We start from the raw sequence: 25,535 nt of genomic DNA on the forward strand, positions 1-25,535 counted from the left end.
AATGCAATGCTCAAGCGCAGACAGCTGGTTGATCATAAAACTCGGGTCCACAACTTAATTTCTGTGGCTGTCTGTCAGGGTAATTGGCTCATCACAGCCTAATGCATCCTTCACCTTTGCTGTTATTCATTGCATCAACTTCCAAAAAGTGAATGACCGCTTTCCTGGAAGTTCTGAGCTAAGTAAATGTGAAAGATATAGGGTGCAAAAACATCCCGTTGGCTCTAAAAATGTTATAATGTTTGCGTCATCTGTGATGTACAGACTACTGCCATCACCTGTTTAATTGCATAGAATAAAAAATACCATAAGTTTAACCTCTTGGAAACACACACTTATTTCCAGGAAAAACACCTAAAATAACATACCCAAAATGAATCAGTAATAACTCCTCAACCATTAGGCCTAGATGCATAATTCTCCTTTGATAGGTCAGAAGCTAAGGAATATGAATTAACTGTATGTAACGAATCTATTTATTTTTCTATTTAAGAGTAAATGGAGATGCAACAAAGGAAAATATGATATTTTCATCCTCTATATTTTAATGGCAATATCACCATTAAAACCATCATCCAACTCATTTTAATGCAACCGAAACAAACTTCTAATAGACCTGGAATACATCTGTAACTGTAAATCTGATGAAAATAAACTAATAAACAATAGTTATTACACAAAATGTTCACTTTTATTGGGAGTTTTCTTCAAAACACTATTTCTGTCCATACAATTACGTTCCAAATAACATAAACCTTCCAAAACATTGAAATATTGATGAAAACAGTGAATATGGATGAACATTCCTGTGACCAAAAGCACTCACATGCTTTACAGGCCTACAAGTTGATATCCTACAGGGCTGTAAGTGGACTCTTTCTGTTCGTATTGAGCAGATGAATCGTTTGGTATATTTATCTATTTATATTTGGTATGTCTGTGTAACTACTGCAAGTTGGACATTAAAGGCCGTCTCTCCCAAAGCAACACTTTTTGTCTCCTTCCTTTTGACGAGAGAAACGATACTTAATGGTGCTTTCAGACAAAAAGCGAAGCGAGCGTTTGGGGCGGTGAGTTTACATACAAAGTCAATGCAAAGACCCGTAGAGCCGCGATTTCCTGTCGGGCGGCGCGAAGGGGTGGGGCTGGCGACGTGAAGGCAACGCGAAGGAATTCGTGTGAGTTGAGTCGCAATAGCCTATCAGTGTTGAGATTGTCCTACCTGGTGAGTTCAGAAAACATGTGTCTGTAACTTTATTCCAGCTATCATTGTACTTTACTGTCACCAAGTTAGCATAGAATAGCCCTGATCTGACAAAGCATGAATTCATATGTTTAACAAATCTGCATCATGTTGTAGTTATTTCAGCATCAGTTTAATCCGTTTATTGCTATTTAATCACAGCAAAATGTTTACTTTGGGTTCATACAGTTGTAGTAATGGCGAGTTGTTTAGTCACATTATCACGTTAAAATAGCCTTCTCATATGCAGCGAATGTACTCACGTGAGGAAAGTGTCGTTTGCAAATATTCACTCACTTTGAATTTGATGCCTGCAACACATTCCAAAAAAGCTGGGACAGGGGCAACAAAAGACTGGGAAAGTTGAGGAATGCTCAAAAAAACCTGTTTGGAACATTCCACAGGTGAACTGGTTAATTGAAAACAGGTGAGTGTCATGATTGGGTATAAAAGGAGCATCTCCGAAAGGCGCAGTCATTCACAAGCAAGGATGGGGCGAGGTTCACCACTTTGTGAACCTCGCCCTGACTGTCAGAGGCCCCAAAAAATAATTATAAACTAATATCAAATTATATTATATTATACATTAGATAAACCATCATCGCTGAGTATAAATATATTTAAAATAATAATAATAAAATAAATCATCTCTTTGTTTTTACTTGTTTTTGGCAGTAAAAGTAAAAAAAAAAAATCCCAACTGACCAAAAAGTAAACCTAAATATTGACCGACCACCCCCCTGTATCTGCAAGAAATGGTTTGGTCCTGCCTTAGCGCACTCATCAGTGATGGTGTTTAGTTGCAGTCAGTAGATGCGCCAGAAACACAGTGCTCACAATGTTGCCTAGTAAACCAAACTCTGGTTTTCAAAAAAGGAAAGAGAGAAAAGAGAGAGAGGAAAGACAAAGGAAAGGATGTCAATCTGTAACCCAGTTTTTCCCCAAGACAGGTGGGCAGCCTTTAGTCTGTAAGTGGTGTTAACCTGTTGGCTTAATGTCCACAGTGAAATAAGATAGCTAGCTACAGACTATTTAACATTTAATCAGTGCAGGGAAACGTTTAACAAGAAGTTCATATTAAATCATTGTCCCTGCCCCTTTTAGCAGACTAACAGATGAGTCAGCAGCACCCCAGTCTCCCTGTCCCAGTGAAGATGAGCAACAGTGTGTGAATGACAGGCCAGTTAGCATCATTCCAGGGAGGCTGTGGGGATTTCTCTGTCTCTCTTGCTCTTTTTACCATAACAAAAAAGAAAAAGAAATGTTTTTTAATGACAGAAATTCAAACACAAATTATTTTCTCACATAATGATCATTATGAAAAAAAAAAAAACTTCTTGTCTGTACTGGAGGCTGGACAGCAGTTTACCTTTTAATCTGGATTAAAATAATCCAGGTTGATACGATCATTTGATTGTAGAGAGCTTTACCATAAGAGTGGAAGCTGACCTTGAGACAGTCACTGCTCACGGCATCTCCCATCCAGACAAGACCAAAAGTCATTGCAAATGATGAGACTGAACCAGGAACAGAGTAAAGGGAGTGGAGATAAGAGGTAAACTAACCCAGGTCAGCCCTAAGGCTATTCCACTAACGAGCTAACTCCTGGCTAATGTCCGCTAACAGGAAAATATAATGGATGAAATACGATTTAGGCTAACTCAGCAGCGAGAAATCAGAGACTGCTGTGCCCTCATCTTTATTCAGATTTGGCTACACCACAACTGAAAGTCGACAGAATGCAAGACTCCAGTAAGACCAGGTGTCTGTACTACGTAGCAGGATTTAAGGTTAGAAAGGTAACCAGATTTAACCCTGCGTTTTCAGTCCTACGCTGGTGGTTCACTTCTTACCTGGTACACAGCCATGGTAACTTATGCCTATTGTCTAACCTGCACTGGAGCTGTTTGAGATTATGTTTGAGATAAGAGATGAACGCTATAAAAGCACTGCCTCCTGACCAATTATTTCCTTTGGAAAATGGCTTCACGATTCCTAGAAGATCCTGCAGACTATTTTATAAGTTACTTTTATGTATGGTTGTATGCTGGTATCATCCTACAACAGGGACTGACTGAAGCACTAATGCCTTGTACTTGTACTTTTACGATATGAAAGTAAGCCTACTTAGCGTTTATTTGCTTCCAAGTACGTTTCACACATCCTGTTGCAGCTGTTAAAATAAATGGTTTTCATGTAGTGTTTTTACTATTTGGACACAGATGAGTTTTCATAAAATGTTAGGAACTTGAGACGTGGTTGAAACTACTATTTGAGCACATTTTATTGCATTCAATTCAAGGAGAGGGAGTTTTCATTATGAAATAGACTTTTACTTAGACAACAATACATACAATGTTTCTTTTTGTTGTTTTAAGAGTGAGTATTTGGTTTAAAAGAATATTTGGTTATCATTGCTTATATTATGTTTGGGATGAACATGATTATTGCTTGCTTCCAAGGCCTGGCCCTCTGTCCAGCGACATGGGCCCTCAGCTTTCCCCTTTCCCCCACTAAGGGATGGGTTGGCCCATAGCACACACCAGATTTATCAAACAGAAAAATCAGTTGAGGTACAGTACAGGGGACATCCTGATCCAGGCAGCAGATGTGAACAAATTGCTGCTTTTCTGGAGGGTTAACACACATCGACAAAGGGGAAATGGGACAGTGGTATATCCTGAAAACCTACACCATCAAGATGATGCTGGTGTGCAGGGCTTACACAGAAAACAATAGGCATAGGTGTTGACCTTGTCAGTGTGTGTTGTTCTAAGAGACTGTCCTCCACGTAAAATCAGCTGGTTGTGATGTGATGTTAAAAGATAATACAGTACATTCATAACCCTAGACCTCCAATGATGCACTTAGCTCCTTTCTCCTCCTCTCCCTCTCCATCTGTATGGATTCTTATACCCGTAATGCATGTAACTAACTGATCTTTTTGCTTCTCCTATAGTTTTGTGCTTTCTCGTCCTTCTCCTCTTCTTCGATCCCTTTCCGCGGGTGTGTCTGGATCAGGAGCTGTGGGGTCTGGGTCTGTGGTTGCGGGCTTCCAGCTGCCCCCATGTTCCTGCTCAACACCTGTTGCTACAATTATCATTATTAGTCAGATTAATATTATCATTAAAATTGTTATTGTTATAATTATTATTCATTTTTATTCATGTCTCTACCACTAATACCTTTACTGTTTTGCTTTTACTGTGTTGATATTACGTTGGGCTTCTTCTCTCTCGCTCTCTTCCTCTGGCTCCTTCTATCTTATCAATTCTGAAGAGTGGTTTATTACAGTTATTTCATTCTTTATTGATAACTTTGGGAGGTAAAAGTATTGATCAGCGATCTGCACTCTGGTCTTAAGATCCTGAGATTGATTACTTTTGTCTCTTCTCACATACCTGTGGAAGTTACATTATTTTCGTCATTAGAGTGAAGTTCTTGCTGAGGAAACATCAATTTCAAAAAAACCCAACATATTTTCATGTAAAGGACAAGGATCTCCAGCAGCCATGTGAATGATGACTCTTGTCTATTAGACGTTCACGACGTATTCATTTTGCCATTTAATATGGAGGACTTGTTGGTTCTTAAGGTGAAAAAACATGTGCTGTAAAGTGATTTAAGCATTTATTTCAACAGAACGAGGTTTATTACAGTAAAGTTCATGTAAACCATGTGTATTTAAAGATGGTGCAGGATTTCTTCCTCACCCCCTGACCAGCATGCTGCCCCTGGTGGCGGGATCAGAGCCACTGAGATGAGTCAGGGTGAAATCCATTGCTTTTCAAAGTACTAGTGTTGCTGAAGCTTCTATGCTCCTATAGAGTGCAGACTGCTCAAGGTCAAATGAAATAAAATCAATAAAAAGAAATGTATTATCATAAGACCCTCAGAATGGACGTCAAATGAACATCATTCAATTATCATGACCTACCATATAACATTTTCACACAGACAATACATAAGTCAGGGCAATGTGTCCAAAATAGCCTGGAGGCAGCCATATTCATGCACCTGCTCTATTCATTAAGGGACAGATAGATGAAGCATTACTTGAAGGCCAGCATCCAAAAACAATATACTTGATTAACAGAAGATGACAAGGGTTGTAGATGTGTGTGTGTGTGTGTGAGGAATAATCACCAAATGACAAGCCACTTAAACAGGCAAGTTATGTTTAAAAGAAATGTGGGAGGTCTGTATTGCCTGGGTCTGTCACAGCACCCTGCCTGGCCCTTATAAACCACTCAGCGTGAAACACAACACAAGGTGGGTTTTCCCCATTCATGATGACGCCAGCACTCCAGCACTGTATCATCTTTGCTTTTGGTCATTCAGCCACCTGCAGGAACATTTTACAACCATCATCTTGCCTGTTGCCTCTGTTCCCAAAATAACCAAGCACCATCATCATCAGCCCCCCCCCTTCCGCCGCCACATGGTTACAGTTAAGTAGGCTACATAAATCAGGCGCCACCGCTGGTGTGAGCTTGTAGAGGCAGACGGGAGGCACACATGCACCTCACACCGCCGCGGCTCGTCGCTGCTACTGCAGCCGGTGCAGCGAAGGAGACTCACGGCTTTTTTCCATCACACAGAGGCGGAATGGCTTGAGAGCAGACAACACGGACTCGTTTCGATCGGCTGATGCACGATGATTTTTTGACTGTGGGCCTGTCTGTGTGTGTTCATCCGTCTTGCCACGAATTGCTGCAGTGCTGTTTTTTTTTTCCTCCAGGTGTTGAGGTGTGTGTGTGTGTGTGTGTGTGTGTGTGTGTGTGTGTGAGTGTGTGTGTGTGTATGCGTGCGTGTGTGTGTGTGCGCGCGTGTGTGTGTGCGTGTGGGTGCATGGTGGTGATGTTGTAGCCCGGTGTAATTCTCTTACGAATTGGACTAAGCCGGAGAACGGAGTCTGATGTCACATGTGCTTCATAGGAGGAGACGGGGCATCTGCAAGCTGGATTTTGTGGAGGATGCTGCGGCAAGTGATACACAGATGGCTCAAGGCTTCGTTCTACTGGCTGGGCTTATTCGTTAGCAGGCACCCCGTTTTTTTCCTCACTGTCCCCGCGGTCCTCACCATCATTTTCGGATCTACCGTGCTGAGCCGATTCAAGCCGGAGACGGACCTGGAGGTGCTGGTCGCCCCTACTCACAGCCTCGCCAAGATCGAGCGGAGTCTCGCCAACAGCCTGTTTCCCATCGACCAGTCGAAGCACAAGCTGTACTCGGATTTGCACACCCCGGGCAGATATGGCAGGCTGATCCTGCTGGCCAAGTCCGGGGGGAACATCCTGGAGCTGGCCGATCAGGTCCTACAGGTTCACAAGCAGGTGTTGGATTTTCGCGTCAATTACAAGGGATTCAATTACACGTTCGCGCACCTCTGCGTCTTGAGCCACAGGGACAAGCGCTGCCTCTTGGATGATATCATCACCATCTTCGAAGAAATCAGACTGGCCGTGCTTTCCAACAGCACCTTCCATAAGGTGCCCGTGAGCTATCCAAACACAACCTTAAAGGTGAGATTTGACCGCACACTGCAGCTCGTCCTAACACGCATGTCAGCCAGGCCTGCACACACTAGCCTATCCCCCAAAACCTCCCAGTCAGAGCACAGTGTGGTGACAGTGCAGCAGCAGCAATGAGCATGTGAATAGCTTGTGGCAGGCTGGCCCTCAGAGCTTGCCATAATTTCTGAATGAACGCAGCGGGCTTGTATTCACTCAGGCTGTGATGTGGGGCTGCAGATTGCTACATAAATCAGCCAGAGAGGGAATCCTCTCCATAATACAGCCGGGTTTGCAGTTTTCCCCCTCCCTTGCTGGTGCAGGTGAATTGATTGGTTGCATGTAGCCCCTCACTGCCCTGCTCTCTATTCTTACACACAAACTCTCTCTCTCTCTCACATACACAGGGATACCCTGCCTTTTTGATGCAGTGTTTCCCTCTTGCCTTCTCCTGGCTGCACGTGCGGCATGATGTGGCTACAGCAGCTAATAGGCTTCCAGGTGTGCTGTTTGCCTGGCTCTTCCGCTCAGTTGCTCAGTGAGAACGGATCAGTCACATGCAAGTTGCTGGCAGCAGTTAACATTCAACAAGACACGCCAAGATGCTGCATGTAGACATACAGGGGCACTTTCAGTAGGCCCGCAAATACATCAAGTACAGATGTACTCTGCAGATGGAACCTAGTGCTATTTGTCTGATCAGGTGTTCGGGAGCATGTGAGGCTTTTAGAATGAAAATATGTTTTTCACGTGTTTACACCCATTGTCACACACAAGGCAAGTACAGTACAAGGTTATGGGTTTATTTTGAATTTGCTCATGATGTGGGTTAATTGTGAAGGGATAAGGAATTTGCATCATTTTGAATGAACCTATGGCCTTGAGGTGCGTACAGGTCTGATAGAAAATGGACACATAAAGTCACTGTAACAACCAGCTTATTCAACACAATTAGATTGTGAGATAAACGCCACAGCACGCTGCCTTTTCTGTATATTCCAAACACATACTGTAGGCTCAAACTGACAAAGCACATCTTTAATGTATCTTAAGCCTGGTCTCCAGAATAGCAGATTGTAACTTTCAGTGAGAGCTGCCACAGCAGTGTGAGCTATCCAGGCAGCATCAGTGTCTGCATGGAGTAGGAGGACATTTATCGTCCTGTTGCCAACTGTTTGGCTCCTAATATTAAGGATAAGGGACACGTGGTATATTCTCGTTTTGGATGATGAGTGTGAGTCAAATATGGGTCCCTAAAGAGCCTGTTTATTCATTTTATACTAAATATATGAAAAACATTGCTAACCAGTGAAAACCATGTAACTTCAAATTTGGAAGTTTTCCAGATAAAGTAAAAGATTAAGTGTTCATGTGTTGAGAACATTCTACCTCTTAACATAAATAAACTATTTGAAAACACAGTTAGAAAAACGGAAACTACCTGCATGGTTATATAATGGATGGAAGTGAGTTTATTGATTACTTGATAGACAGAAAATGAATCAGAAATACAATTTTGCTAAAAACTATCAAAATTTCTTGAAAAGACCCCCCCCCCACCCCCCGAGACTCCATGATACGATATTATCACGATACTTATGTCACGATACGATATTATTTCGATTTTAAACATATTGCGATGTATTGGTATAACATTACTTTTTTCCAGCTTTGAATTGTGTCCCCAACTCTTTTTCTAGTGGACTGAAAAAGCAATAGATTTTATTATTATAGTTCCAAAAAAGTTACATTTTTCATGTACAATTTGTATAATAAAAGACTGATACTTGGGCTCTGTGTATAGTACAGTATTGCCATGGAAAATATTGCATTACCAAGCTGTAGCTGTAGTGTTCTCTGCTCCAATAATCAATAGCCTACAAGTGAGGTTTTTTTTTTGTAATTTGGGTGAACTGTCCCTTTAAGTCTTGATGTATGTACATGCTAATATGCACTTTTCATACAGTATGCAGTACGCATGCACATACTCAGGCACACTCACATTATCATTAACATGAATTACAGTTTTCCTGTTCTTGAAGGTTGATTTGACCTCCTTCCTCCCCAGCTCTCCTCACTCTATCAGGCACTCTCCATGTTCCTGGATCCTTCTCCTCTCTGTCTGCCTGTTTGACGAGCTGTCTGTGGTAATTTATTTGCCTGACTTCTTGTGCCTCATCCCCCTCTTTGATGTCACAACCAGGGTTTATTTCTGTGCTTGTTATACAGACGTAGTCTTTGTAAAAAGACTTTTTGCTGAGCTGAACTTTAGCTCTTTTCCCAGGAGAAAGTGCTTTAAATATATAGTCTTTGTTTTGCTCTGCTGTATTTTCAGTTGTGTAATCTTTTTACACTGTCAGGTATTACAGAAATAAAAATACATCAAGGAGTACATTAAAAAAGATAAAGCAAATGGGGCTACGTGAACAATTGGACAATTCCAACAAAGGAAAAGTAAAACTGTGAGAAATCAGTCAGCTCTGGTGGTGATGTGGTTTCATCATGCATTTACATCACCAGCAACCACATCACCATGCTAATGTCTGAGCTTGTTGATTGCTGGTTAGAATGCCCATATTGTTAGAACAACTTATTGGACATACGGCAATGCTGGTATGTGATTATCTGCTGATAGCACAGTTTGTCCCAGGTTATACAACTCTGACAAATATACATCTGTTTTCCAGTTGCCCAAATGTTATGGACCAGAATCCACAACTGTTATTACAAGATCTCAACTGTAATTAGCTCATGGTCAAGTCCATGAGCTAATTACAGTTTCAGTTTTAAGGCTGTTCTCGCCGAAAAATCAACTGCATCAGCTGTTTAAGAACAGTTAAAATTGAGTTTAAAAGTGTTCAATAATAATGTATTACACACAATATAAACAAACATCTTAATAAGGATCCTTCAGTGGACTTTTTAACCATGCTAGCGGCAGTGTTGGTTGGTCAGTCCACCACTTTGGACAAACTTGAAATATCTCAACAACTATATGATGGACAGCCATGAAACTTGGCACAGACATTCGTCTTCATATTTTTAGCTTTTAGTAAGAGTCAATTATTCAATGGATTGCCATGAAGCGGACTTAAACGGTTACCATGGCTATAGACACACAATGGATGTCTTATGAGACGTTCATATGTATGGCCCTCTAAAATCTGTGGATTATGCGGTCCAGACCAACACCAACATGAACCTTTCGTTGCTCCATGATGTAAGATATCCAGGTAGAAATTTGAAGGGATTTGTTGTCTTTTCTATCCACCAACTGTATCACCAATAGTCAAATGACCTTTCCACCACATGGCCTTTTTTAAACAATTTCTGGACCGTTTGAGTTTTTCATTTTTAAATGCAAACCGGACCAGTCGGAAAAATTTAAACAATGTATCATCCTTGTATTGGTTCGATTCAGAAAACAGAACTTGAGTTGGGAACCCGCCCTAAAATCCCGTCATTAGAGAGTTTGAGCTTTTAGGGAGGGTAGAGAGCACTGGATTTATTACACAAGACAACACGAGAGCAGCATTAAGACACGAAATGTGGCACAATGAGCATTATATCTTGATAATCCTGTTGTCATAATTGTTGGAAGCCAAAATTGTAACTGAAAATAAAATTGAAATAATTACACAGCCCTACTCTTAAGTTTCTCTTGTCAAATGAAGAGCAAATGGTAATTTATTTCAATATTAAAACAAAGAGGTACAATCTAATTCTGCCTGTGTCAGACCTTTATTTGTGTCTGATTTCCTGGGCTCTTCTGATATCATCTTTTCTATCAGGTTAAGCCAAACCTGTGTGGACATTTAAGCAACATTAAAAAGACATTCCATTTTGGACTTGACTAATAATCAGACTGAATTTCCAGTTTACATTATTAGTCTAGTGTTATTAGTAATCTATTAGTAGTCTGATTATTTTGTTCATGTGAGCTGTTTGGTTTTAGGTTCGTTATTTTTGGGATTGTTATTTTTCCCTAATACCTTTCCCTTCAAAGTCACTTTCGGTCAACAGAGAAGCTGTAGCTGTTGCTTGGAACACCCAATAATTTCACATTGATCTCAGATATATGCTTACTTGCCATTTTCATGTACATTTTCTGTTCTGGGACAAGTAGATACAGACCTATTTGAATCACCTCAAAACCAGAAAACAAACATATTTACCTGACAGGTGGAGAATGTTTGATATCTTCTGTTTAGAGCCACACATGCAGGGGTAAGAATATCTTAAAATAGAATGATTTAATCAATATCTTAAGGTAATGTTTCAGCCCATTGTCTTTAGATACCCGTTTGATATCTTAAGATAATGAGATACTTAAGTTGTCATCTTGTGATAATGAGGGACCTTATAAAAGAGCAAGTCTGGCTGCTCTGGGCTGCCATAAATAAAAGCTCCGATGGTCACAATGGAACAAGGCAGAGGTGTGCTATTACTGTGTTACATTTATTCTAACACTAATAATATTGTGTTTGACAAGATCAAGCTTAGAGGACAGTGAATTTGAGCACTGGATTGAATTAAGTTATTGGGTAGTTTGGGTTGTAGGCATGGCAATGTCGAGCTAAGGTCAGTGTTTGTTTAACACCCCCAGTGTTTTTAATATATCATAAAACTGGAGGTGAGCGCGGCAGTAAAGCAGAAGGAGGCCTGTAACAGTTGAAATGCAGCAGGAGAGGGGATGCGATAGGAGGATGGGAGAGCAGACTAGGGACAGGAATTAGCTGATGGGGTTAGCTATAGGTGTGCCAATAATTGGCTTGCCCTAGGGTACGTTTAGAAACATGGCAATAAAAAAACAGTCAGTACTGTTCTCAGATGTCTCCTGAAACTGCATTAAAATCCTTAATGAAGTCTTTTAGCATAAAACTGATTTTTTGATAGTTATAATTTGCTTGGAGTCATTAAGACTACACCTGAATTTGTAAAAATGAAAAGTATGATCATATCATTGTAATACAATATCACTGAAATAATTGAATAAGATTGAATTATTGCCCAGTAGATAGATTGGTTGATGGATGGATGTGAGGATGCGTCCTATTCTATGTGTAAGAAACCTGATTTTACATGCTGATCATCAACATCAAACATGTGTATCTACTAGGTTTTAGGTTTCAAGATTTAGCAGGGTACTCCTATCATTTGTTGTACTTCCATTAAATTGGCAGACTTGCAAGAGACAGATTTTTTTTGGCGACACAGTCAAATCGAAGCAGTGAATGCTGCAAATCCTGATTGTTAAGCTGGATTTATATTTGATGCACGGCATTACCTCTACTGCCGCAGTAAAACTCTATTGCAAGGGTTTTTAAATATTTAGCTAAGGCTTCTCCCGCTGAAGTATCATTACATGATGAAAACGATGAAATGGTAATTTTGTGCAAAAACATATTCGAAAGATCAGCAGAAATGAATGTGAAGCTTCAGCAATCGGAGTTAGACAAATCAAGTAGATATATTTTAACGTTCAGACAGCTGAAGTCTCATTTTAGTTTCAGGTCCTCCTTCACTTACATTGAAGTTGCATTAGGAAGGGATCGCTTTGCTGCCAATATTATTATTATAATTATTCAGCATTGAAGGGCATGTATGAGTTTCAACAGAGTCATGTACTGGATTAGTGTGGGATGATATAATTAAGTGTGTTGTGACTATTGAGATTATCTTGAAATGCTTTAGTGAAGTTGAAAAGTCAGTGTGATAGATTGATTTGTGCTTTGTGCATTTACACAAGTGAAATTAGAGCTAAAGCTTTCCCAGTTCCCTTAGCAATTACTGAGTGATTACATTACATAAACACACTTGTACACTGGCATGAAATAACAAATTTGAAGCCGTGAGTAGGATTGCTTTGAGAGTAACAACGTGGCACAAAAATAATGTATCTGGAAAGAAAAACGGTCTGAATGTTATCAATGATGTGACTTTAAGGTGCAGTGTACACCACCACTAATGTTTTCCTGCTGTCCACATAATGTCATAACAGAATAACCCATCTGTTTATTTTTTATCACAGAAGTAAATTGTTTAAAGAAACTGAAGCAAAGAATCACTGGATTTATTTATGTACAATCACGCTTCTTCATATCCAGAAGTGTGAGATTTCTGTCGAGCTCCCTGCTGTGAAACAGCATATTGTGGATGTTTGGTTGTGTTGGATTATTGTGTTCATACGATAAATCACATCTACAATAAGCTGCACATTACTTTGGTTGCAACAACAAACCAGTGTCACGCAGGAGTTCAGTTTACATCACAATGTTGTGTGGGTGTGTGTCTTGCTTTTCTGATTAAATGGACTGGGGAAATATTCATATGTCAGTGTTTTAAGATATTCTAAAATTAGACCTGGTGAATAAGCATTTAGCTTTGATATATGAGCATGTTTGCATTAATCAGGAAATCCAGAAAACGCACAGTATTTTTAAATTAGTATTACACATAAAGCTAAAGCTTGTGGAATTACATTAAAATAAAGGACTAATTCTGTAAATGCCTTGGTTGTGTGTTCAGTAGGTGACCGAACAAATGTTTAACCATGAATCCTCAAGCTGAACTGTATCACTGCATTTCAGGATGGGTTTTTATGTGTGCAATTTTCAGCTTAGCCATGATCCAGTAGCTTAATTGATTCCTGGTTTAACATTTACCCCATGTACAAAAAACCAGAAAAACTTTTTTACAGACATGCAGTTAATTAGCTATCACATTTATAAACAGTGCTTTGGATTTATATTGTTACAGTTTGGTCCCAGGAACAGACATAGAACACAATGGGGGGTTGTTTAAGATTAAAGTATTTAACAGTGAAGGCCCTAACTGCGATTAGCCAACAGTGAAGCTTTCGAAGCAGAAAGAAACTTACTTAAAATCCAAGAGGGAAAAATGCCTGTCAAATGAACTGTGGACTGATCTTTGTTTAACGGGTCCATTTGCTTAACTTCACTGCATCTTCACCTGTTTTCTGGGTGCAGCTGGGTGACATATATACGGTGGCAAGTCGTAATCCTTAATTCCAGTCTTTGAAAGGTACAAGAAATTCTTATGCATTTTTTAGTGTTTTAGTTTGTGTCAGACCTTACATAAGACATCCATTGGTCACCGTCTTCTTCTGCTGTACTCCTTTTTTTTTTATTGCTGCTAACAGACCACTTCGAAATATGAATAATTTAAACGTGTGGCATAATGTACATCTACAGGGCTATCTCTGCAACACTTTCAGCTTAAATATGAGAAAGGTTGTGCCAGCAACGTGATATTGCTATAGTTCTGTCTTTCTTCCTGACAGATTGACAGATTTTTATTGTCCCAGCTGCCTCACTGAACGCTTCATGGCTCTTCACAACTGTTATTGCACAATTACATAATCTTTTCATTCTTGTCACTGTAATGTCTTGCATGTGCACTATAATTGGTCATTACAATGGAGTAGCACTACAACTTTCACAACCACTTCTGTCCGCAGCTGTAATGTGAGTTAGAGGTAAATCAACACTGAAGCAAATAGGGCAGAAACCTGCTGATGCACTGCTCTCTGTGGGACAGAGCGTTCTAGTATGTTGTACAGCTGGCCGCTCCCTGATGGTGTCAAAGAAAGTGTTGCACTGTCACATGGAACATGTTCGCAAGTCACTGGGGTCTGGTCAGGAGAATTGAAAAGGGGTCGAATGGTGTTTTTTATGAAAATTGCGATTCATTAGATCTAATGTCAGATATCTCTGAATCCTCTACAGGATGGCCGTGTGTCCTTTATCGGCCACCAGCTGGGTGGCGTGTCTTTCTCGGCCAACAGCCGTGACCAGCAGGTCAAATTCGCCCGTGCTGTCCAGATCACCTACTACCTCCGCAACCACGGACCCGTGGTGCAGGATGCCATCGCAGAACGTTGGGAGAATGAGTTCTGCGCCCTGGTCAGACGGCTGTCCACGGCCGAGGCACCCCATGCGTCTGACCAGCTCCACATCTTGTCACTCACCTCCTTCAGCCTGTGGCGGGACTTTCACCAGACGGGCGTGCTGGCTAAAGGGGAAGTGCTGGTCAGCCTGGTGCTAGTGCTCCTTGCCGCAACCATCTCCAGCTCCATGCGGGACTGCCTGAGGGGGAAGCCGTTCCTGGGCCTCTTAGGCGTGCTAACCATCTGCATCGCCAACGTCACAGCTGCAGGGATCTTCTTTATATCGGATGGGAAGTTCAACTCTACGCTGCTGGGGATCCCATTCTTTGCCATGGGTGAGTGGGACTGTTTTGTATGTGTGTGTCTGTAGTGGTTGGTCAGGGAGGTAACCGGATTGACCCTCAGATCAGGTTGATTGGGGAAGGGATTGTTACAAACTTCTCCTAATTGTTGCAAAAAAGGCAGAGTGGTGCATGCATGTCCACACACCTTCTTATGTATATCAGGCAAATTGACATGTTCCAACATTCAATTGTTGTGCGCAGTTTTTCATTATTTCACTGCGCTTCAAATGAGGTTGTCCTCAGTCTAGAGGTTTTAACAATAAACTCTATAACAGTGTACTGTATCAACCATTAGGAGCAACAAAAGGCTAACACACATCAGGACACATGAGTTCTGTGTAGAAAAACAACAGCTGGAATTAATCATGGATCTACATGAATTTAGATTTGTTTCAAATTTACCCACTAAGATTGGACACAGTTTGTGTAGAAACTGGTTGTTTTGCAAAGACATAATGTTAAGTGCTGTGTATATGGTAGGCTAGGCCAGAAAAAATGTGCTTTGTGCATAAACATGGGAAACGTGGGGTGAGATGAAAGGGTATGACTAGAATCATATTGGGGGCGTTGCGGTTGTATGGTAACCACTAGGCCACCAGAACATTGAGGTTTCCGTCGTCTCATAACAAAGTCAATACAAAGAGCAGATGCAAAAATTAGTGAATTAGCTGTAGGGGGTACAAATGGAGAAAAATATTTGTCTGTTTTAATTAAAAATGGTTCCACTTGAGTGAAACATTATGATTTCTGAACACACAAAGACAAGAAGGAAAGAAACCAAAGGAAAATAACAGAACTGATCAACAAAACACAGGTACAAGCACACTCTAGTCAGTGCATACTTCTATCTATCTATCTAGTAGGGGTGTCTATTTTTGTCTCTCAGGTTGTTAATGTAGATAGAGATTCTTTTGTAACAATACGATACATTGCTAATCGAAGTGGATTTAATTTGGCCTTAATCAGGAATTTCACTTTTTTTTTACCTCTTAAGCCCGAGTCCTTACCCCAGGAAACAACACCTAAAAACAGACATACTGCATTCGGTACTTAGTATCGCTTACGCCGTTTCTCTTCTTCGGCCTCCTTTTCTTACTCTCTTTGTTTCTTCAGATATACTTTGTCCATTTTCCCCACTACAGTATATATTGCATTTCCTCTCTGTGCGCTCCTAAGGTCACTGGATCCCTAGGGGTTTGGCACAGCTCTGCTGCAGGCTGGCTGACATAACTAAAGTTTAAGTAAGACTCCGGAACAGGAGGCTCCTTGTGACCTGGAGGCAGGGGAGGGGGGGGTGGGGTGGTGAGAGAGGCTAAAAAGGAAAGTCAGCGAGAAAACAGCAAGGAGAAAAATGTATGTGATGTATAGGAAAGAACAAAAGGAGGGTGTAGAGGAGGAGGGGACAGGCAGACAGAGGGAAGAGGTAGAGAGAATGTCACATAGAGAGGAAGGAGGTGGAGAAGGGCAATGAAGCTGGAGAAGGGCAAAGGAGCTGGAGAGGACTTGATTAAGCGCGTAATTTTATATAACACGACTTCAGAGGCAGTAGATGTCCACTCTTGGGAGGTCCTGCCTGAGACATACCCATATTACTATGTGTGCTTTCACACCTAACCTGTTTGGTTAAAACAAATCCTGGTGCGTTTTCCCAGTCAGTACGGTTTGTTTGGGCTGATGTGAAAGCTGCCAATTGAACTCTGGTGGGGACCAAACAACTGCCACCTTTTTGGTCTCAGTCCGCTTCCAAGCTGACTCTGGTAAAAGCAAATGAACCAACGACGGGGTTTATTGATAGCAGATATGTGATCTGTGTATTATTTCAAAACTAATTTCTAAACCACTAATTAATCCATCTGCTGATCGTGAAATGTGTTCAGGAAGCGATCTTATAATTGATCTGTATAAGCCATTTATAGGCACATTTTATGCAAATCATTTGGTAACCACGGATACATGTCAGTGCGGATATTTTTCCTGATTAATAGGTCAAAAGCGGCTAAAAATGGGCCAGTGCTCCGTGTACTTTGTCAGTTCATTAAGTCCATAAAACATTTTGTGACAGCGATCCCACAGTAATAGCCCCGAATCATTACTATACAAGACAGCTCCTTTTCGTCCTGTTTCTACGTCATTATTCACAACATGTGGTTGATTTGCAGTCTAATATTACTAATAATGCTTATAATGTTTTATTTCTTTGTGAGCTCTTTGCGATACGCATCAGAAGCATTGAAGTGCTGCATGAACTTCTGTCAGTCACGGGAATTTGATTTCCCCACGTGGGTCCTGATGATCCGCTGACGATGCAGGATGACAGTCACCAAAGCTGTCCAATCAACGAGTTACCTGTCAGTCTGTACAAGATTGAGATGGATTTCTAGCCTGAATAAAATAAATGATATTGTTACTTGAAAATGTGGTTTAAAAAAGCAGGGCGTCTATTATATTTTAGGTATAGACATGTATGTATTGTTCGCTACATCAGATATTATTTTTGTCTCCTAGAGAGGGTGTTTCATTATGAATTTTTGTGTGTAACCTTATTGTTGCTATATTAGTGTGTGTCTCCACATTTGCTTATAGGGAGTCTTTTAGAGTTAGCCATAAAAATGTTTCCTTAGCTCAGTTTAACCTCCAGGAGTTTCTGAAGGCTTATGTAGAGTGTGTTGCTAACTCACTACATTTAGGCAATGGTGTTTGAATGAAGGAGAGAGACAGACAAGACAGACAGGCTATGACTAGCCTAGCAAGCTGATCCTTGCACATTAGCATCTGTAGTATCCACTTGCCACTTGTTTTGGTACTGCCTGGTATGTGATAGCTTTACAACATTGTGAAGGATTAGGTATCGTTAGCTAACGCTGGTCACTCGCCAAGAAACCTGCCTTTCTCCTCACACCTCAGTTTCTAGCCACTAGCCCTTATTTTTCCACTGGGCAGATTTGTGGCCTATCATATACATGTGCATTTTAAACCTCATTAACACTGTGGCAGTAGCTCCATGTACCAGGATGCAATGTAGCTGAGCTAGCACTGCAGTATAAATTTTCACAAAAAGCTACGTATAAAAACTGTTGGCATCCAACCTACTTCTCTTGTTATTTAGTTGGCTTAAAATGAGCCAAACGTTGGCTTAAAATGAGCCAAACGTTCACACAGTTTCTTTTGACCCTGAATAGTACAACATTAGCACAACATCGCCCCAGCCTGAGGAAGTACCACCCTACCAATTGATGGACAAATCATTATTAAAAAAATGGTAATATGGTAACATAAATGGAGTAATAACCTGATACTAAAGAGGTAACATAGGTTGATGTTTTCACAATATTAGAGGCCTTCAATCTTCAAAATCACATTAAACTCTTGGAAGTCAAAATTTGTAACTACCATAGTATAATCCCGAAATCTATCCTTCCTTATGTTCCAAACATGCCCTTTTGTTTCAAGGTAATTCAAATGATATGTTAAATGCTATGATTTGTTACCTGGAAATACCTGTGGTAGTTTCAGTGTAATCCATGAATCAGGTCTATAGTCTCTACTTCCACAATGTATTGTGTCGTATATCTGTTTTAAGAACTGCACACATATTGGTTGTTTGAAATCTTGCTGTTTAGTGGTAGTACAGTAATATAGTGAAGTATCTGATGGCAAAATAGTTTTGTGAAGAATATTTGCGTGCTTAGCTACTGGTATCTGTTGGCCACATGTTAATAAACACCTTTGCTGTAGCAGAAGTAATCAGACACTGCTGAGTCTCATTCTACACAGGCCTGGTGATATACACCATAGACCTAATTATCTGAATATAGTCCCAGGGCTTCTTAGTTGGTTCTTGTTCCCTTCATCTGCTCTGTGGAAACAACAAAAACACTTGGGATTGTAGTGTGCTTTTAACAGGTACAATGAGTAACATTTGGCCTGAATGTTGATTTAAAACATTCAAAAAATGAACTAACATTATCATTATTAGTAACAGTTCTGAGGTTATTTCAAAGACATCTATATATTTTGTTGCAGAGATATCTACTGAAGCTGGAATGCTAACTGGCCCCGGCCTGTTCTGTGTTGTATTAACACTTGTGCTTCAACAGGTAAAAGTCCGATAGTGTAGCTCAGGCCTCCCCCTCATAGTTTCAGCTCTTAGATGTGTGCTGGATGTTGCGAGTTCAAGTTACACAAGCTCTCTCAATTTCTTAGTAGAAAACTTTGGGGTTGTCGTTGTGCGTTGTTAATTGCCACAGTATTTTTCTTGATACTACCACTTTGAGGTACCAAAGTCAGATTTGCTTAATTCCCTGACTGAACTAGGTGCTGTGATATTGAAGTCCAACTGAAATCACAGTCAGTGAGCCTTTCAGTATTTTTGAAAGATATATCAAATATGATCATTTTCTCTCAGCCTCTTAAGGGGCGTGTCAGTGTTTGACAGCAGCTGGCAGGGAAACAGAGAGACAATGCCAAAAAGACTTGTTGCTGGCAACTGCAGCTTACAAGCCATGGGCAGGCAGTGAGCTGGTAGAAGTGGTATTGCGTAAAGAACACAAAGTCTCTTAATTGACCCAAGTGACTTTTTTACTTTTTTTATTCTTCATAGACCTGTAACACAGTATTGGGTAGAGGTATAGAGTTGGAACCTAATGGATTAGCACTGAAAGTTACCAAGAGCTCACAGGGCCCTATCACTTTGAAGTGGAAGAGGTTGGGAACAACCAAAACTTCTGTCCATCTCTGCACCTCCATATCTCTTAGCGCTGTGTGCCAAAGTGGCCAGCTGAAATCCACTCCTGAGTAAAAGCTCAACGGCCCAACTGGTGTATATTTGCTAGCACTTAAAGCCAAACAACTCTTCAGTCTGATGAGACAGGAATTAAACTCTGACCTAAATGCCAAGTGCTATGTGTGGTTTGGTGCTGCTCTTCACTGTAAAGTGCTGTGATGTCTGTGAAGATTTCAGTCATCCAGGTCATAGTTATCCAAGGAAGGTTAAAATCAATGGTAACTGGACTTGGTTTAAGGATAGCTCAGGGCTTATGCCCTTTTCTGTCCAGAAAAACAAATCCGATTTAAAAGAGACCCACATTAAAAAAGTGTGAAACTCCGTGTGGAGGAGACAGTGGTGGGCACTTGGGAGGCTGGAAGGAGTATGAGTCCAAGGTTTTGTTTAAAAGTATAAAATAGTAAAATTGGTAAATGAATAAAAATAGATAAATGAATGAGAGGAAATAATATATGTATAATATTATTTATTTTTATCATTTTACTATTTCTGTAATTAAAAAAAATAAATACAACAAGTATGTTATAATAAGAATAATAGTAAAGAAAATATGTATGTGTATAAAACACATGATGGGGACAACTAATGGTGATCCACTAGATTGGTATGAGGTGTGTGTGAAGTGAAATTAAAATAGGTTTCAGTAAAATTAAATTAAATCATAGCGGTATTGTCTGTGGCGGTGGCAGAATGTTGTTAGTTATGATGTTTTTTGGGTTGTGAATTGCTCTCTTTGAGAAAGGTATTTCTCTCCTGGATGGTTGTGAGTCCAGACATACTGAGGATATATTGGGTGCTGATATATTGTGGGAGTCTGTACGCCGTTCGTACTGCCTTGTTTTGGATGATCTGTAGTTTCTTGAACTGGTGATGTGATGTTGTGGTCCAGACTGGTGCTGCGTATTTGAAGATTATTCTGATAAATGACGGAGAAACCTTTAAGATGATTTCTGAAAAGGTGAAAATGCCTTTGACCTGGCATGGTTATATCTTTCTTCTCTGTTTATACTCTTCAGACCATTTCCTGTTTTTCCTTTGGCTGTTTCTCTGCTATGTCTCCTTTTTCCCAGTGCATGGTGTACAGAACTCTCCCACTCCCCCCATCACTTCTGCGCATGATCACTAATGCCACCTGTTGCTGATTGGCTGGAACAATGTGTGGCAAGGTCCACCACTTCCTTTGTTTGTAAAGCCAGGGCTGTGAAGGAACCGGATATTTTTAGCGAATATTTGCTCAATTTAACAGCATGTGTATTGGATTGCAATCACTTACAATCCCTTTAAATGGCTAAGATTCCCTATCTGGACAAATTTCCGTTGGTACCAAAAAAGTAAACATTTTTCACAGAAAGCCCTACGAGCCACACAACAACAAACTTTACAGAAATGTACAACTAATAGAACCAAGAACAACACTGTGACAAAGAGAGAGCCCCAAGAGAAAGCCCCTTCTGAAGCTGAATGTGGTTTGATAAATGTAACTGTGTCATGGTTTCCCTTTATCAGTTTCATCAAAGACCCCTTTAACATTGTAGCAAAACTATCTATTAGTCTCTGAACAATCAACCTAATGTCATCTCTGGCCTTTGAATCATGTAGAGGGGCAGATACCTCCAAGAGCGGGTGGACCTTTGTTTTATATGGATCAACTTCTCCTTCTGTCTGTCTCCCCTGTGTCTATCTGCCGTGTCATCTGCGAGATGGCCAATTACTGCTGAGCTGAGCTTGTCACTTCCTTCCCTCTCTGGATATGTGATGGGTTTTTGAAGAGTGAAAACATGCAGGGATAGGAGGAAAAGAGACAAAAGTAGCGCCGGAATCATGAAAAATACTGTGACATTACAGAGAAGGTGACGGTTCTGTCAGGTCTATTTCAGCTCAGTATACTGATTTTCCCAAACTGTATTTTATTTACCTACCAAAACACGCAGCTACTGTACATCCCACTGGGACACGATGGCTGTAATCCAATGTTTTTCACCTCAGCCATATTTGACTGACACAGTGAGCGCATAAATTCTTTCAAAATGCCGACCTAGCATAAACTGTGTGCAGGTGAATTTGTTTTATTTTAGGTGGAAAGTCAAACCACAGATGCATTCCACCAAAATCAGACATAAACCTTCTTACTTTTAAACTAAAAATCCCATTTGTGGTCCCAACTGTATTTAGGTTAAGGGGGAATAAAGATGTACTGGGAAATGTTATCGGCACTAATAGTCACATGAGTTCTGTCACACGTGTGAAGTCATGTGATATATACAAGTCACATGACTTATGTGAACTTATTAATTTTCCAAACCACAATGTTCTCCTAACCAAGTAGTTTTGGTGCCTTTGGTGTGACTTGCTTCAAGTAACTTACGTAACATTGTTAATGTCCAGTCACTTGTTGCTGGACTCGTATGGGAAATGCTTAAATGTGTTTTGGAAGGCATGGATAGACGACCAATTTCGTCGGTTAAGTTAGAGGAATTGTTGCAAAATAATGCAAATTCCGTCCATGACATAAACTTTAGTTAGTTTATGTCTTGGTTTAAACGTTTCCTCCCATTTTTCATCTCTTATTATAATACATGCTTCCAGTTCCCATTTTTCTTTGACATCTTCTCTGAAGGTAATGTCTTAGTTGTAGGAATTTATACCTCACCATTGTCATTTAATTGCAAATATTCCTTAACATTTTGTTTTATTTCTTCCGCCACCCTTTCGTACGATAGAATCGACATGTTAAGTCTCCAGTATTTAAAAAAAAAGATTCTTTATCCATAGCTATAGTTAGTGTAATAGGGGTGTAATCACTTAAAATGATGGGCTCTATACCACAATTCAAGACTTTAGTTTATATGTTGTTATGACGCATAAAAATATCTATCATTGAATAATGGTGTGGATTAGAATAAAAAGTAAAATCCTTCCCTCCTTAAATTTTTTCATTGCGTTCTTTCCAGCCACACTGTCCTGTCCTCCATTTGCATTCGTTCGTTTTCCTAAAGGAAAGTCCAGTGGCCATGATGGGTTTGCAATAGAATTTATAAAGCCCATGTAGGCACAGGTTTCCCCCTTTGACTTATTATAGTAAATTGCTTAGTGAAAGGTGGAATTTTTCCTACCACTGCGTATGACGCTCATAACTGTCTTCTCTTGAAAAAAGACAGGGCTGACACTAATGTTGCATCCTATCACCCTTTGAGCTTGCCAAACAGTGATCGAAAGATCATTGCAAAAGTTTTGACAACATGGGGTTCATTCCAGATAGGTTCCCCTTCTTCAACACTGACCAAATTAAACTGAGGTACATGTCCAAAATCCTCTGTTTTACTAATTAACCGTGGAACCAGACAGGGTTGCTGACTCTCCCCCATGCTCTTATTTGTGGTTCTCAAACCTTTTGCTATTTCTATTATCTACATTCATTCCTTTAGCTGACGCTTTTATCCAAAGCAACTTACAATTGCCATATACATGTCAGCAGTCGCACGCCTCTGGAGGGGTTAAGTGTCTTGCTCAGGGACACAATGGTGGATGGTCACAGTGGGGAGTTGAACCCGGGTCTCTCACACTAAAGGTAGCTTATCCACTGCACCGTCACCACCTCTATTAAAGCCAGTAATAATAATAATAATCTTTATTTGTAGAGCACTTTTCAAAAACAAGTTACAAAGTGCTTCAACACGGCCCTGACAGCTTTGTCCCCTTTAGTTTTCAGTCGAGACTCTGGAACAGACAGCAGACCTCTGCCCGAGGATCTCAAGGTACGTGCTGGTGTGTATGGGACTAAAAGGTCAGAAATATAACAAGGCGAGAGGCCATGAAGAGCTTTAAAAGTAATCAATAGAATTTTAAAGTCAATTCTAAAACATACTGGGAGCCAGTGTAATGAAGCTAAAATAGGAGTAATGTGGTCATATTTCTTTTTTCTGGTTAAAAGCCTGGCAGCTGAGTTCTGGACAGACTGGAGTCGATCAGTAGATTTTTGGGTTAAACAGGTGAAAAGGCTGTTGCAATAATCCAGGCATGATGAGATGAAGGCATGTAAAATGGTTTCGGTGTCCTTAAAAGTTAACATAGATCAAATTTTTGCTATATTTCTAAGTTGATAAAAACATGATTGAACAAGCTTTGTGGTGTGCTGCTCGAAATTTAAATTACTATCAAACCAAACACCAAGGTTCTTTGCAACTGGCTTAATGTGATTTACTAGGGAACAAGCAGATGGCAGTATTTGTTTTGCCATCTGCTGGGACCCGATGACCAAGATTTCTGTTTTGTCTGAGCTCAGCTGGAGGAAATTATTTGACATCCATTTTTTAACTTCACAAAGGCAGTTAAGTGAACTCAGCATTCCAGGGTCTGTGGATCTGATGGGCAAGTACATTTGTGTGTCATCAGCATAAATATGAAAAGAAATACCATGTTTATGGATAATATGTCCAAGGGGAAGCAGATAAAGGAAAACAAAATGGGTCCTAAGACCGACCCCTGAGGCACACCATATTTAACTAGACAGAACGAAGAGACATAGTTGTTTACAGACACGCAAAACTTCCTATTTGACAGGTAGGATGAAAACCATTCTAGGGCAGTACCAGAGATCCCCACCCAGTGCCTCAGTCTGTCTAACATGATGTTGTGATCAATGGTGTCAAAAGCAGCGCTAAGGTCCAGGAGTACCAGGACTGAGCACATGCCTTCATCAGCAGACATTAAAAGGTCATTGGTTACTTTAAGCAGGGCAGTCTCAGTGCTGTGGTACTTCCTGAAACCAGATTGAACCTTTTCAAATATTTTGTTATTTTCCAGTACATTGAGCAGCTGTTTGGACACAATTATTTCTAGAATCTTTGCAATAAAAGGCAGTTTTGAAATTGGTCTAAAATTCTGTGATCTAAACCAGGTTTCTTTAAAAGTGGGTTCACGCAAGCCGTTTTAAAATAATCAGGGACACAACCATTAGATAGGGAGCTGTTAAAAACAGAGATCAAATGGGGCCCAACAGAATCCATTACTTTCAGTAAAAACTTTGTAGGTATTACATTAAGTGGGCTGGAGGACACTGGATTGACACCACCTTATTGGTAAAAATAAGATAAAAACAATTCACAGTCATCATTACTTCCAGTTGAGGCACAAGGAGGGGTTGGGTTTACCAGCTGATCCACAGTCTTAAACAGAAACCTGGGATTGTGTTTATGTGTAATAATGAGTTCAGAAAAATAGTGTGTTCTCGCATCCTTAACCATGTTATTGTAGTTAATTAATAAATCCTTCAGACTGAGGTAATGGACTTGGAGACTGGATTTTTTCCAACTGCGCTCTGCTTTCCTGCATTCCCTTTTTAGGCTGCGAATGCTGTCATTTATCCAGGGTTGCTTACTAGCATTAGACGTAGGCCTAACCTTTAGAGGAGCAATAATATTTAGTGACAACAAGCCGATATGATTGAAGTGATCGACCAGATTGTTGGTGTTGGAATCAGACAGGTGTTGGCTTTGGCTCTGAAAGAATGCGCAAAAGTTTGAAACACTTTGTTCATTAAAGAAGCGAGAACACACAGAGCTTGGTGAGGCTGCATGAGTAACAGGAGAATCGCAGCTAAAAACAATACATCTGTGGTCAGATATGGTCATGTCCACCAATTCCACAGAGGAAATGCTGACCACGGTTATGTGTTTGCCCTTTGTTATGTGTTTGCTTTCATATTACTGGGATAAGGTGTGGCACATCTGAATGTTCCCTTGGC

The 25,535-nt window shown here is 40.3% G+C and overlaps 1 protein-coding gene across 1 annotated transcript in view; it reads left to right on the top strand.

Annotated features, from left to right (window-relative positions):
* The first annotated feature begins 5,606 nt into the window (after positions 1 to 5,606).
* Positions 5,607 to 25,535, top strand: part of ptchd4 (patched domain containing 4) — a 45,402-nt gene continuing 25,473 nt past the window's right edge. Inside the window, exons 1-2 of the mRNA XM_038726064.1 lie at positions 5,607 to 6,768; positions 14,505 to 15,000. Coding sequence (XP_038581992.1) covers positions 6,169 to 6,768; positions 14,505 to 15,000 — 1,096 coding nt within the window. The 5' untranslated portion in view covers positions 5,607 to 6,168. The remainder of the gene's footprint in view (positions 6,769 to 14,504; positions 15,001 to 25,535) is intronic.

This window comes from Micropterus salmoides, unplaced genomic scaffold, assembly GCF_014851395.1.
Source record: "Micropterus salmoides isolate LMB-PRFRI ecotype aquatic unplaced genomic scaffold, ASM1485139v1 Ms_hic_scaffold_18, whole genome shotgun sequence".
Taxonomy (NCBI): Eukaryota; Metazoa; Chordata; class Actinopteri; order Centrarchiformes; family Centrarchidae; genus Micropterus; species Micropterus salmoides.